Consider the following 15,299-nt stretch of genomic DNA (forward strand, 5'->3'; position numbering starts at 1 on the left):
AGAGGCAGGCATCTCCCTTCATCTTTTTTGGAAAGGCAAGTAGACAAAAAATGCTGAAAGCTGCCCAAAACGCTGTTAAATTCCTATCTATTCAAACGGACATAAAGTAAGGAACCTTCCCCCACCTCCCAGAAAGTAAAGACAGAATCACGTAAACATCTCCTCAGAAGCAGGAGGGCAGCAGGCCTCTCCTCAGCCCCGTGGGGTCCACAGAAGACAGGGGCAGGCTGTACTTACACAGATGGCGAGAGCGCCTGCCCCCATTCTCGCAGGAAGTGCCTGGTAGAAGTGATGAAGCCCAGAAGAGAGCATCAAAATGACAGCGGAATATGAAAATTCCATTCAGTAGAGAGGCTCTCATTTGAAAACAAGCTCCGGATCCGGAGGCCTCACGGCAAGCGAAGGGCAGCTCCTAACATTTTCGGAAGTGAGGTTTTGCTTCTCATTCGGCTGAACCCACATGGCTGGCAGGACAGCCTGGAGTTGAAACCTGATCCAGAGCGTCTAGAGGCAGGCATCTCCCTTCATCTTTTTTGGAAAGGCAAGTAGACAAAAAATGCTGAAAGCTGCCCAAAACGCTGTTAAATTCCTATCTATTCAAACGGACATAAAGTAAGGAACCTTCCCCCACCTCCCAGAAAGTAAAGACAGAATCACGTAAACATCTCCTCAGAAGCAGGAGGGCAGCAGGCCTCTCCTCAGCCCCGTGGGGTCCACAGAAGACAGGGGCAGGCTGTACTTACACAGATGGCGAGAGCGCCTGCCCCCATTCTCGCAGGAAGTGCCTGGTAGAAGTGATGAAGCCCAGAAGAGAGCATCAAAATGACAGCGGAATATGAAAATTCCATTCAGTAGAGAGGCTCTCATTTGAAAACAAGCTCCGGATCCGGAGGCCTCACGGCAAGCGAAGGGCAGCTCCTAACATTTTCGGAAGTGAGGTTTTGCTTCTCATTCGGCTGAACCCACATGGCTGGCAGGACAGCCTGGAGTTGAAACCTGATCCAGAGCGTCTAGTATTGGCAAGCCCAGGATGTCATGTGACATGGGCCTTAAGTTGCTGACATCTTTTTCTTAAACCTGACTTGCCAGATACCACACACAGGCTTTCTCTGTTCAGAAAAACGCCAATCACCTGCTGGCATTCTTTAACAGGATTTGGTGCAAAACGTGAAAATGCAAACTTGCTTCCTCCTGGCTACTCCTAAGAAAACCTCACATAGTCACACTCAGGTTGCAATCTGCAGGCACATTCCTCACTTTTCTGAGGCACTTTTCACTTCCCAGTGCCCCTTAGAAACCAGTGAAATTCTATCAAAATTTTCTTCCCTCTGCTTTTATTCTATCAGAATTGTTCTAAATGAAGATAATCATTTCATGTAGCTGCTACCACTTCTAATTACTTTTTAATTATCTTATTAACATAGAATGGTGATGAACATAAAACAACACGTTTCTAGACTTCCACAATTCAACCTGTGTGATTTATAGTCTGAAAAATAAGCCTCTAGTTGACCTTTCAATAATGTCCTACTTCCTATGCTGTGTCATTAAAAAATGGAACAGACTTCACAATTTCCAAATATCTGAACTGATAGCTAAAATATCATTTTTATGTAAGTCAGAAGAAAACTATTTTTTTTAATCACCACTTTTTTAATCAAATCTTTTTTAGTGGCACATTTGAGAGAATGTTGGCTAACACTACATGAGGAGTTTCACTTTTCCCAATTCTAAAAGACTTAAATTGCCTCCAAAAATAAAACATAATAAAGTCATATCTTAAGGGGATGGGGTGGGAAGACAAAGGAAGCCTGAAATCAGTTCTCCATTTAATATTTCCCTTCAAATCTAGTATACTTTGTATATGTCTAGTCAACCAAGAGTACCACCCAGAGCAAAGCCAAGATAGAAAATTGTGATAAGCGGGACACCTGGGTGGCTCAGTGGGTTAAAGTCACTGCCTTCGGCTCAGGTCATGATCCCAGGGTCCTGGGATCAACCCCTGCATCGGGCTCTCTGCTCAGTGGGGAGCCTGTTTCCTCCTCTCTCTGCCTACTTGTGATCTGTCTGTCAAATAAATAAATAAAAATCTTAAAAAAAAAAAAAAGAAAAAGAAAGAAAATTGTGATAAGCAAGCTATAGGACATGACAAAGTACATTTTACTTCTATGCATGCATATAGAACACTGTAAACATTACCTCCGCAAAGGCAGAACAACACAATCCCATACAATGGAATGGGAGTAGGGGAATGGACTTCTCCACTGAAAAATAAAACTTTTTTTTCTATACCACCTAATCTAGATTTTATCATTTCTATGTACTCACTAGAAAACTAGTCTAACTGCTAAAGAAAATTATAAAACTTTTTCTAATACATTAAAAATGTGTCTCCTTTTTATGTTTATATAAGTATTATCAAGTGAAAAATAAAAATAAAAGCCTGAAGGTTAGGTCACCTAGAGGCTCATCACCCAACATTACCCAATCAACATTTATTACCTATGCTGGGTCAGGCACTCTGCTATAGAAAATACAATGATAAAAAAAGACCTAGGACCTTCTCTCATGGATCATCCAATGGGAGAAGGGAGGAATGAAAACAAGTAAATAAAGCTTTTTTTGTTGTTTTTTTTTATTTGACAGAGATCACAAGTAGGCAAGTAGAAATCGAGTTTTTTTCTTTCTTTCACAGTCTGTCTAGTTTTATTCCATTTCCATAATATTTGAATAACTATATCTTTATAATTTACTTAAATAGCTGATAAAGACAGCCCTCTCTCATCTTTTTCAAAATTTTATTGCTCCTTTCCAATCTTTCATGATGGATTTCAAAACCATTCAGTAATGTTAGATCATGTTAGAGTATCAAAATATTATATTCATATTATTATTATTTCTAACACATTTAAACATCTTATTTCTGTTTTAGATAATACTACACAATGATGACAAAAAATCTAATCCTAATTTTCATGAATTCTAACGTACTATTATAAGGTAAAATTAGTACCATGACAAGATTTTATCCTTATTCTTGGTAATGACTACATTTCACTGCAGAAAAAAAAAAAAACCTAAATAGGCCATTTAACAAAAGGCACTAAAAGACATTCTTCACATCAAACAATGTTTCTCCATGAAATGTATCTGAAAATAGAATCTCAAATATTTGAGATGCAAGTGATAGTAGAGTCCAATTCCAAAAAGTTCTCTGAGCAGGCAAATATATATATTCCTAAGTATTCATTTACAAGAGTCTTAAGATACATAAGCCACAAACAAAAGATTTGCTGATCTAAAATATGAACTGTGTTTCCCCACCCCCCAAGAACGAATAAAGGAATTGTAGAAAGTACTTTTCAGAACAGTTCGCTCTGGAGGGCTAGTTCCATGACTACTCCCAGAAATGCAGAATACCAGGTCAGGACAAAGGATGTCCTATTTTCAAGATCGTGGGCTCCCTGGAGGAAGAAGTCAAGGGGACTTCACAACTGACGGTCAAGCCCACAGAACACTGTCATTCAAATGATCCTCTAACCTGGGAAAGGGTGATAAAGGAAGCTAAAAAAGGCCAGGTTATCCTGTAGCCTCCAAAAATCTGAAAATACTTCAAAGTCAAGCTCTCTGATGTTAACTGGCAGAGGTATCAGTTTTCAAAAGACAGGATCTCTTCAGCTGAAGTAGCACTAACAGTTGTCAGAAGAACAGCAGTAGTCAGCAGATATAGTACTGCAGGCCATTAAGCAAGAGACTAGCAAGTATCATGGGGTGTGGTGCTTGTGGCATTGACAGCATCCCCACCTGATGCCCACTGGAAATGGGACATTGGAGGCTTTTCACCCTGAACTCTGTCTATACTCCAGCTTTACTTCTATCTCAGCTATATCTCCAGTAGTATCCTACCCGGACCGTAATCAATGTCATCCAACCACATAGGAAATCAGAAGTCACTTAGTTAACTATTTATTATTGATGTACTCTCTCTTGACAGAGAAGTTCAGATATTTTGGTTTTGATTCCTTAGCAATATAAAACAAGAATACTTGTTCTAGGTCAGGAGTCAGCAAACTATAATCTACAAGCCTCATGTGGCCACCACAGGTCCAATCCAGCTACTCCAGACCATCTCTAGTGGCACCCATCTGTTTACATATGGATGGCTGCTTTGGTACTATAGTAGCCAAGGTTAGGAAATGGAACAGAGACTGAAATGATGGCCCTCAAGGCCTAAAACATTTACCATCTGACTACTTACAGAAAAAGTTTGCTGACCCTTGCTCTGGGGTATTCTGTAACATTACTGGGCATGAGAATCCTCATGGAGCCATAGAAAGAATATCCTATGGGCTTTGGTTCCTTGAAAAACAACAGGAAGTAGGTCTTTCTTGGGTTTATTAGTCTACTTTGTTATGACTGCTCCGTTACCTGACCTTGGGGCTATTTTTACCTTCTAATTATTTTCTGAAGGATTTTCCAAAAAGAGGTCCAATTCATAATCTGATGCTCATATTTCTTTTCTGAAATCTAGATGTATTCTCATCCCATTTAAGGGAAAAAAATTACCATCCTCCCAGGAAAAGATTGATTGTTTGGCAGCCATGGTAACAAATAGCCAACATAATTTATTTTTAACCTGTTCAATCAATCAGCAACTTGCCTCAGTAAACCAAGTGGTTTTGCAAGCCAACTGACCAGTAACAACCCAATCAAGAAATGGCTCACTCTAGTAAGCAGGACTTCAAATGTCAACCAATCAGAAATCGTCACATCGAGTAACCACTCTTCTTCCAATGATGTCACACTCCTGAAAACCCACCCGTCCTAACTCCCCACTTTTCAAAAACCCTATGTAGTTATCATCAGTCTGCTCTGCTCAAAAAGACCAGCAGAGCTTTCCCCCACTATGATAGTCAATAAATTTACCTTTGTCTTTTTGTCAGGTACACAATGCTGGTCTCCTCATTCTTTGACATGCCTCTAGCTTAGACATCCCAATTCCAGGGGTCATTATTTAAGCCCCACTGTTTGACCTGCATCTATTACTACCTCACTAACTTGCTTAATGTCCCTTTATCCAGCCCTACTTATGGCCCAACCTTAACTCTTGGCATGTCTCTTGGCTAAGGTTAGACTGCTGGATACCATTCCCTAACCTTCTTTGGAAGCCAAAGCAAGTCCACTTTGCCAGTGTCCACGGAAGGAGAGATTCAGACCCTGGGCTGTGAGAAGTGAGCAAGAGTGCTAATGGGAATGGGATGGTCCATTCCTCAGGCCTGGGAGACAAGACAAGAGCACTGTTTTCTTTTGAAAACAATTTATTTTTCCATTACATTTCCTAAAACCATATTTTTACTTCTAAACTTCAAAAGCACTTAATGTACAATGTGCATCTATTACCATTCTACTAATTATGGCTAAGACAAGATATAAAGAATGGTGTATTACTTGAGCTACAAAGTATATGGAGAAAAAATTTTAGGACACAATTTGCAAATCTTGAGAAGGTATTCTGTTTGGCCATTTTATCTCCCTGCTTAATGATCTGAAATACCATGTACCTAGGTGGGAATTACCATTACTAGGAATAAAAATCAACACAAACACTTTAATACCCATTGTTCTTTACTCTGCCTGTTCCACAGTTTATGATTACCTCATGGCCCCCGAAGGCACTTGAATCTTAATCCTTCAATTAGTAAATACAATACACAAAACTGTATAATCAAATTTGAAATGGATTTGATGACAGGAAAAAATGTGATGGAAGGAAGAGACTGGAACTGGAGCTTCAGGCACTAGGTGTTGAGGTGACTTCTACAGGTCATTGATGAGGACGGCAGGGGAAGGAGAGGGCATTCTAATGTGGGTCTATGTGGTGCACAAAAAGATATCAGCATGAAAAGTAAGGGACTTTAAACAGAAGAATAAGAAATCTCAGCAGAATCCCAAATAGTAAGAACCTCCGTGGGTTCTTAAGTAGAAAATAGCTTGACAAAAGTAGTGCCAGGTTAATCAGAGGTCTGACTAAAATATACTAGAATAAAAAGGAAACTTCATGTAAATAAATGGACCCTGTTAACAAATGCCCAGCTGAGAGGGAAATATCTTGAATTTAAACACTGAAAGATAAATCACAAACTTTGTAGAAAGAACTTGTAAGACTGAGAATTGACTTTATATAAGAGGCAAAAGAGGTGTCATGTAGTCAAGAAAAGCACGAAGGAGGATTCTAATGTTTGATTTCCAAGACAATGAAATACTGCCTAATACATAGGGTATCTTAAACTCTAGTCTGCCTGGCAAAGTTCCAATTTATGGTTGCTGATTCAGTTGCAATTATGAGTAGCATCCCCTTTCAGTGTTTCTGGAAAAGCTGAGGCTAAGGGAGGTAACAGCAAAGGGCGAGACCAGGGCATCCTGCCAGCATCCTAAGAAGATAGTAATCAAGACTTCCATTTTTATATGTGGAATCTTAAAATACAGAAAGAAGAAAAGAATGTCAGTCATGTAGAGAATAATATCCTAGAGTCTAATTAGAGTCCTAGAAGGAGATTAGAGTGAGAATGGACTAAAAAAAAATGTTTTTGAAACTAAGCTGAAAATTTTCAATTGATAATAAACACTAACCCTCAGCTCTACAACATTTAGAAGGATAAAGAAAACCACACATATTTTTGACAGTGCTAACCATGAGAGTTAAAGGAAAAAAACCTTAAAAGTAAATCAGAGAAAGATATTTTGCCTTTGATGGAACAAGAGGAATGACAACTTGGTTCTCATAGGAAATACTGGAGACCAGAAAATAATGGACTGATATATATGAATTATTTTTGAAGGGGGTGGGAGAAGGCAAAGAAACTCTTACAAAACTAAAATGACATATCCCCAGAGAAAATATTCTTCAAAAAAAATGAAGGTGAAATAAAAACATTTTGAGATAGATGAAAGCTGAGTGAATTTGTCATCAGTCAATTCACACTGTGAGAAATGCTAAAAGGCATTTTTGGGTGAAGGGAAGGGATACCAGATGGAAAAGCTGGATCTACTAAGAGGAATCAGAAATGCTGTAAGTGGTAAATATGTGGAGGCAGGTTTGATTTTGAGCAGATGCTGTGGGTGTCTTATATGATTTGCTGTGATTTGCTGTCACTGGCAACCAGGGACAGCTCAAAGATGGCTCTTGGGTGCCGTGAAGAGATGCTGGGCAGCCTCGTCTTCAAGCTTAAGCATCTCCTAAAGAAGCTATATGAGACTGTGGGAGATGAAACGAACTTCCAGTCCTCATCACTTCAGATTTCCTTGGGGGATGAAGGCATGGTCAGTGATCCTTGGATTTTGTATTGTTCTCTCATCTGAGGTTTAAGTTTTCACTCATTCATATCAACCCTATAAAGAAGAAAAGGCCACGTGTACAATTTACCAAGCTGTCTGAAATGTAAAATTCTTAAAATTTAACTACCTTGGAGAAAGTAGGATAGATATCCTAGAACCATCCTTAAGAGGTAACAGTCTTCATGAGGAGTGATCAAGAGTGGCAAGAAGGGAGGCAATGGGTAAAAAGCTAAATGGATCCAATTCTGTACTTGAGGGTGAAATACATTTTAGAGAAAAAGAGCTAGCAGAACAAAAAAATCTAAATATTCAGACCGAGATGAATTGAACTTCAACTTTACAAAAAGGACAATGCCACGAGAACACTAACCAAAGTCCATGACATCCCTAGGGACTTTTCTAAATATCACTCCCAACAGATGGCATTTCGATATGATCCTTCACTAAAAAGTCTCTCTCTTCATTGCAAAGATCTTTTCACTGCTGGCCCTGTGCGTTTTCACCTTGACAACAAGGCTTCATTCCTCTACCTCTAACTCCAACACAAGGTCCTATGGGCCAGTTTATGAGATGAGGACCAGAGAAGGCTTACGCTGACCATCTCAAAATATTCCACCAGGAGATATTCTGGGCCACCACATCCTATAAAGGAAGCTTTACAGAAATATCCATTTTCGGTTTTATAAGTAAGTTTTATAAGTTTTATTTGAAGATCTTAAAAAATGGTTTAAAAGAATCACTGTCTCAGTTTAGAATATTTATTATATAGTTACCCTACTAACAGAAGGAACTGATTAGCCGGACAACAGAACATGTTTGAATAGGAAGTTGCATTTGATTTCAGGAGGACTCCAGAAATCAGTCACACAGTGGGAGGAAATTTCAGTAGCAAGTATACATTAAGAGCCTTTTCATAAATATCTCAAAGGCTGCTTCAGCCTTCCTTGGCTTCTTTAATCATCATAGCCTATTTATTCTATCTCCGAAAAAATTTTCAAGCCAATTTCCTCTCAATTCTTCCAGCCATTTTTTTTAATTAAAGAATTTTTAAATGTTGTGCCTCATCAGCATTCCTTTGGTTCAACTACACTACTAACTACACTTATGAAGCAGATTTGATTATGTTACTTTCCTGCTCATTTCTTTCTCTTTAGGTCTAAAGGCTCCTTATATTACCTTCAAGGGATCTGTGATGATCCAAGTAATTATATCTGAATTTTGAGTGTATACACATGGAATTGAGCATCTATTTTCATATTTTTAAACTTTTTTTAAAGAATAAACGCTGCTGGCTTATAGATTAAGTTCCAAACTCCTTAGCATGGCTTTCAGAGTGTTTCAAAATCAAATTCCATACCATTTTTATCCCCATTACATACCTTAAATTCTAGCCTTTCTGTTGTGGTGGGCTGGATAATACCCCCTACCCCCCGCAAAAGATGTCCACTTCCCAGTTCCCAAAACTTGTAAATACATCACTTTGCATGACAAATGAGATCTTGCAGGTATATTTAAGTTACAGATTTTTTTTTTTTTTTAGGATTTTATTTATTTATTTGACAGACAGAGATCACAAGTAGGCAGAGAGGAAGGCAGAGAAAGAGGAGAAAGCAGGCTCCCCACTGAGCAGAGACCTGAGCCGAAGGCAGAGGTTTTTAACCCACTGAGCCACCCAGGCGCCCCTAAATTACAGATCTTGAGATGGGAAGATTATCCTGGATTCTCTGGGCTCAATCTAATCATATGGGTTCCTGATTTCAGATTTCTGATCTCTAGAACAGTAAGAAAATAATGTTGTGCTGCTGGAAGCCACTAAGTTTCTGGTAATTTGTTATAGCACCAATAGGAAACAAATACATTGTTGTTCTTTAAATTAAGGTGAACACTGTCTCACTTCAGAACTATTGTTTATGATCTTGTATTTGCCAGAAATTTCTTTGCAATTTTTTCTTTTTCAATGCCCAACACCAATGCCACTAGCATTCCTGACTATCACTGCTTCTCTGTACGGACATATGGCTGGTTTAAACCACTAGTAAAATATTTACACATGGGATTGTTATAGTTTGCAAATCTACCTTTCTTGATTGAAATCTTTTGAGGACAGAGTAATATCTTATGGTATTTCCTCCCAAGCCCCACAACAAATATTTGTACAACTAATGCATTAAAATGTGTGGTGATAAATCTTTGGTTGTCACTGGAAGCACTTTAGGACTCACTTCCAAGTCAGGATAAGAAATAGGGATCCCATGAGTATCATCAGAAAAAAAATTGAAAATGTGTGAGCATAAACATGATTTGTAAGGGATTTGAAATTTTTTTTTTTAAGATTTTATTTATTTATTTGACAGAGAGAGATCACAAGCAGGCAAGAGGCAGGCAGAGAGAGAGGAAGGGAAGCAGACTCCCTGCTGAGCAGATAGCCATTTGTGGGACTCGACCCCAGGACTCTGAGATCATGACCTGAGCAGAAGGCAGCAGCCCAACCCACTGAGCCACCCAGGCGCCCCTGTAAGGGATTTTAGAAGAAAAAAAAATCCAGAGATCTGAAAAAGAATGAAAAATAATAGTGTGAAAAAACAGATGAAAGTAGTCAAAAGGTACAAACCTGCATTTCTAAGATGACTAAGTCTTGCATATGTAGTGTTCAGCATAGTGACTATAGTTAATGCTGTCCTTATATTTGAAAGCTACTGAGTAGATCCCAAAAGTTATCATCACAAGAAAGAAAAATCTGTATGTACAGGGATGTGAGATGATGGATGTTAACTAAACTTACTGTGGTGGTCCTTTAGCAATATATTTATTACCAAATGTTGTACATCTCAAATTTATAGTTATATGTCCATTTTATCTTAATAAAATGGAAGAAAAATGATATAAATATTTTTAATCCTATAAGAAAATTGAATTACAACCTATAATTACATTAATATAAAAATGTGTAAGAAGGAATAAGCTGGAGTATAGTACTCATGGAAAGATAGGTTTGTAGCCCTTAATATTTGAGTTCATTTTCAACATTTTTTTTACCAAAAAGATTCCACTAAATTTTTTCAAATCCTTCCTCAGAATAAAGATTAAGTTGAAATTCTTGAGGAAATTACTTTTGACTTTTGACTTTTTAAAATAAAATTCCACTCTTAAAATAATCATGTATAACTTATGGCTGGCATAGCCCTGACCCACTACAAGACTAATAAATAATATAGTTTATATTTTTTAAAATCCAGAAATTAAAAAAAAACCCTTTTGTTATATATAAAACATTATTATAATTCATATATGTATGGAAAAAATAAGAAAATATTCCTATTAACTGAATAACTATTCCCAGAATTAGAATTAAAAGATGTTTAACCTCATGAAGGGAGTGTAGGAAGAATTTACTAATAACTGTTTATTGCCAAAAGCTTTCACATATGTTCTCATTTAGTTATGACAATTCCACAGCAACCTATTATTTATGTTTGTCAAATGAGACTGAGGCTCAAGGGAGGTTCAGACTTACAAAGCCAATAATGGGCAAAGCTAGGTTTCAAACCTATGCTGAGACTTAGGTTTTCACAAATGCATTAAGTTAAGAAAGGTAAATCCCTGTTTGGAATGCACCTGGTTTCCAATTGTGAATAGGCTAAGGGCAATGACATGAACATCACTGCCAATTACAAGGTATAAATAGCAAACCAATATTCCAACTGAGAAAAATATTAGAACAAAAAGAGGTGCCTTTAGAGTTTTTAAAAAAATACTATTAAACACATGTATTTATATTATCTCATTTAATCGACATGAAAAAAAGCTAGGAGATAAAGGCTGACATTCCCATTTTACAACAACAACAAAAAAACAATGGAAACTCAGAAACCAAACTACTTGCTCAATCACACAGCTGATAAAATGTACATACAGAATAGAAACTCAAGCCTTCACTTATTTACTCACTTAACAATCAAATATTTACTAAGACAATACCATGTGCCAATTACTATTGCAGACTATGTTTCTCTCCAGTGGATTATTTTTAATGGATATAACTTCAATTCCTGGAAGCCCTTAAACTCATATGAGTTATAATATGCTAGGCTGTCATGGGTCATGAACTTTTAGGAAAGATGGAGGGTTGCTGCTATAGGACTGCTGTGCATTCATGTGGCAGTCAACTGTTTAATAATATCTCACATGACTATAGCTGTAATAGTTTATTATTTATAGACAAAAATTGGTGTTATATCTCTATTTTATATATAAAAATGTCCTTCTTCATTGAACTATAGCAAAACTCCTACTGATCAAACACTTAACTACTGCAACCGGAGATAAATCAATTTCCTAATCATTGACATCAAAAAGCCTCAAACTAGGGAGGCTGAAAAGATGGCAGAATGAGAGAACCCCAAGCTGATCTCATCTTATAGATACAAAAAGATAACACTTACATCAGTATAAATAACCTAGAAAATGACCTGAAGACTGGCAGAACAAACTCCACAGCTAAAAGCAGAGAAGAGGCCACATCAAAGAGTGTTGGGAGAGTGAAGACACAGTAGGAAGTGAAATAGATCAGGGCTGTTGGGGGCTGGGAGGTGAAGGGGTACAGAGGCATGGAGAAGGGCAAGAAACATGCTATCAAATCGAGGAGGCTGCACAGGGAAAATGAATCCCCATGACTTTTGGCTCCGAAAGCCAGGGGGACCCAATTTTGTGAGTTCTTCCAACCAGCAGGACTTAATTCCTGGAATTTAAAAAAAATCAGCAGCTTGGTTCTGGGAAAGCTGGGATGGCAAAAGGAAGCCAAGTCCCTGCCCTTAAAGAGACAGCACCACAAAGAGCCCTCTGATGATACAGCATAGAAGCAGCAGTTTGAAAAATGCCTGGGGCATATGGGAGAAAGAGCTCTTTACTCATTTCAGAGCATGTTCTAAAGGGGCAAGACTCCACCAAGAACAAAGATGTTGGCAGGTACCAATTCCCTCTTCTGCCCCTCAGCATAAACACACAGTGTTGACATTCACTACTTACCTTGCTTACATCAGCCCTGCTCCCTCACACTTCAGTAGATCAGCCATTTCCAGTCACACTTGCCTCAGTCCTATTGCCATGGGTCCCCACAACCCAGAAGACCAGATCAAACTTTGCCAATACCATGTCTCCTGATGAGCATGCTTTATGAAGTGTTGGTCCAGGTGATAGTGGTATGGCAACAGACCCTGCAGAACCCCACTGCACACCGTGCTAAAACTGCACCTGCCCCTCCACCCCACACCCAGCCCTGGAGCTGGTGGCAGCCAGTGTCATTTTACAAGCAGACTGACACACACATTTTAAAAACCATGCACTGGGGCCAGGAACCAAACACTGTCACAAGAGGCAAAAAAGAGACTCTGCAGAAGAGTGCAGGGCACATGCAACACACACACAGGAGACACTCCCTGAAATGACAGGTTCTGGGTAGCAGGGAACTCTGCACTGCACGACACTATAGGGCCTCTTCTTCATTAAGCCATTACTTTCAAAAGCAGGAAGCATAATTGACATTCCTAACACACAGAAACCGAGCTAGACAAAATGAGGAGACAGAGGAATATGTCTCAAATGAAAGACCAGGACAAAATCACAGAAAGAGACCTAAGTGAAATGGAGATAACTAATACGTCAGAGAATTTAAAGTAATGATCATAAAGATACTCACTATACTTGAGAAAAGAGTGGAGGACATTAGTGAGACCCTTAACAAAGAGATACCAAAAGAACCAGTCACAGGTGAAGAATACAATAAATGAAATTAAAAATACAAAAGATGAAATAAGTAGCAGGCTACAAGAAGCAAAAGAATGAATCAGTAACCTAGAGGACAGTAATGAAATGTAAACAAACTGAGCAGGTGAGAGGAAAAAAAAGTTATGCAAAATGAGAACAGACTTAGGGAACTCAGTGATTCCATCAAGTATGATGACATTCACATTATAGGGATCCTAGAAGAATAAGAGAGGGAAAGGGTCAGAAAATTGGGAGAAATAATAGCTGAAAACTTTCCTAATTTGGGGAAGGAAACAGATTTCCAGATCCAGGATGCACAAACAGTCCCTAACAAAATCAACCCCAGGAGGTCCACACCAAGACACATAGTAATTAAAATGGCAAACAGTAGTGATAAAAAGATAATTTTAAAAGTAGCAAGAAAAAATAAGGTAATTCCATACAAGGAAACCCCTATAAGGCGATCAGAAGATGTTCAGCAGAAACTTTGCAAGCCAGAAGAGAGAAGCATGATATAGTCAAAGTGCCAAAAGAGAAAAATGTGCAGCCAAGAATAATCTACCTAGCAATGCTAATATTAAGAACAAAAGGAAAGAAAAAGAGCTTCTCAGACAAATGAAATCTAAAGGAGGTCATGACCACTAAATCAGCCCTCTACAAAAGGAGGACTCTGAGTGGAAAGACCATGAGTATGAGAAGTGGGAAACACAAAAGCAGTAAAAATAAATATATCTATAAAAATCAAAGGACTCACAAAATAAATGGGTGTAAAATATTACACCAGGTACCTAAAATGTGGGGTGGAAAGGAGTAAAGAATAGGCTCAAAATTAACTCAATATACACTATTATATGCAGAAGATGTTAAACACAAACCTAATTGTAACAAGTCAAAAACCAGTAATAGATATGCAAAAAATAAAGAGAAAGGAATCAAGTATATCACCAATGAAAGTCAATGAACTATCAAAGAGTAAGTGAAGAAAAGATCAGAGAAAAACGAAAAAAACCACAAAACAAGTAACAATAATTTCCTTGAATGAAAGTGGATAAAATGTTCAATCAAAGACACAGGGTGATGGAATGGATAAAAAAGCAAGATCCAGGGGCGCCTGGGTGGCTCAGTGGGTTAAACCTCTCCCTTCAGCTCAGGTCATGATCTTAGGGTCCTGGGATTAAGCCCCGCATCGGGCTCTCTGCTCAGCATGGAGCCTGCTTCCCCCTCTCTGTGCCTGCCTCTCTGCCTGTCAAATAAATAAATAAAATCTTTAAAAAAAAATAAAAAATTTAAAAAATTTTTTTAAAAAGCAAGATCCATCTATATGCTGCCTACAAGAGATTCATTTCAAATCTAATGACACCTGTAGATTCAAAGTGAGGGGATGGAGAAATATTTATCATGCAAATGGATGACAAAAGAAAGCCAGGATAACAATACTTATATCAGACAAAACAGACTTTAAAACAAAGACTGTCCAAGAGACAAAGAATGACACTACATATGCATAAAGGAGACAATCCAATAAGAAGATAACAATTATAAATACTTATGCACCCAACAAGAGAGCACTCAAGTATATAAAGTAGTTAATAAAAACATAAAGGAACTATCTGTTAGTAACACAATAGTAGGGGACTTTAACATACATGGACAGATCATCTAAACAGAAAATCAACAAGGAAACAACATCTTTGAATTACACATTCGATGATACATTAGGAATATTCCACCCTAAAACACTAGAATACACATTCTTTTCAAGTGCACATATTCTCCAGAATAGATCACATATTGGGCCATAAAACAAGTCTCAACAAATTTTAAACAATTTAAAATTTGGGGTTTGCAGCAAAACTGTCCTATGAGTTTATAGCAATACAGGCCTATCTCAACAAGCAAGGAAAATCTCAAACCTAACCTTTCACCTAAAGGAGCTAGAAAAAGAACAACAAACAACCCCCCCCCCCCAAAAAAAAAACCCGTGCAGAGGGAAGGAATAATAAAGATTAGGGCAGAAATAAATGACAGAGAAACTAAAACAAACAAACAAACCAAAAAAACCCCAAAACCAATAGAACAGACCAATGAAACAGAGAGCTGGTTCTTTGAAAAGATCAACAAAATTGATAAAACTTTAACCACACCCATCCAGAGAGAGAGAGAAAGATAGAGAGGGACAGAGATGGATAGATAGAGAGAGG

General features: G+C 38.1%; 1 protein-coding gene across 10 annotated transcripts in view; it reads right to left on the reverse strand.

Annotated features, from left to right (window-relative positions):
• Window positions 1-15,299, reverse strand: part of FAM13A (family with sequence similarity 13 member A) — a 362,150-nt gene that overhangs the window by 334,282 nt on the left and 12,569 nt on the right. For 9 of the 10 annotated variants that reach the window (XM_059375935.1, XM_059375924.1, XM_059375895.1 and 6 more), the window contains exon 1: window positions 238-461. The exons of the other annotated variant lie outside the window; for it this stretch is intronic. In XM_059375935.1, coding sequence (XP_059231918.1) covers window positions 238-342 — 105 coding nt within the window. In that variant the 5' untranslated portion in view covers window positions 343-461. Of the gene's footprint in view, window positions 1-237; window positions 462-15,299 lie in introns of those variants that run through there. 10 annotated transcript variants of the gene reach the window in all.

This window comes from Mustela nigripes, chromosome 1 (genome assembly GCF_022355385.1).
Source record: "Mustela nigripes isolate SB6536 chromosome 1, MUSNIG.SB6536, whole genome shotgun sequence".
NCBI classification, from domain to species: domain Eukaryota; kingdom Metazoa; phylum Chordata; class Mammalia; order Carnivora; family Mustelidae; genus Mustela; species Mustela nigripes.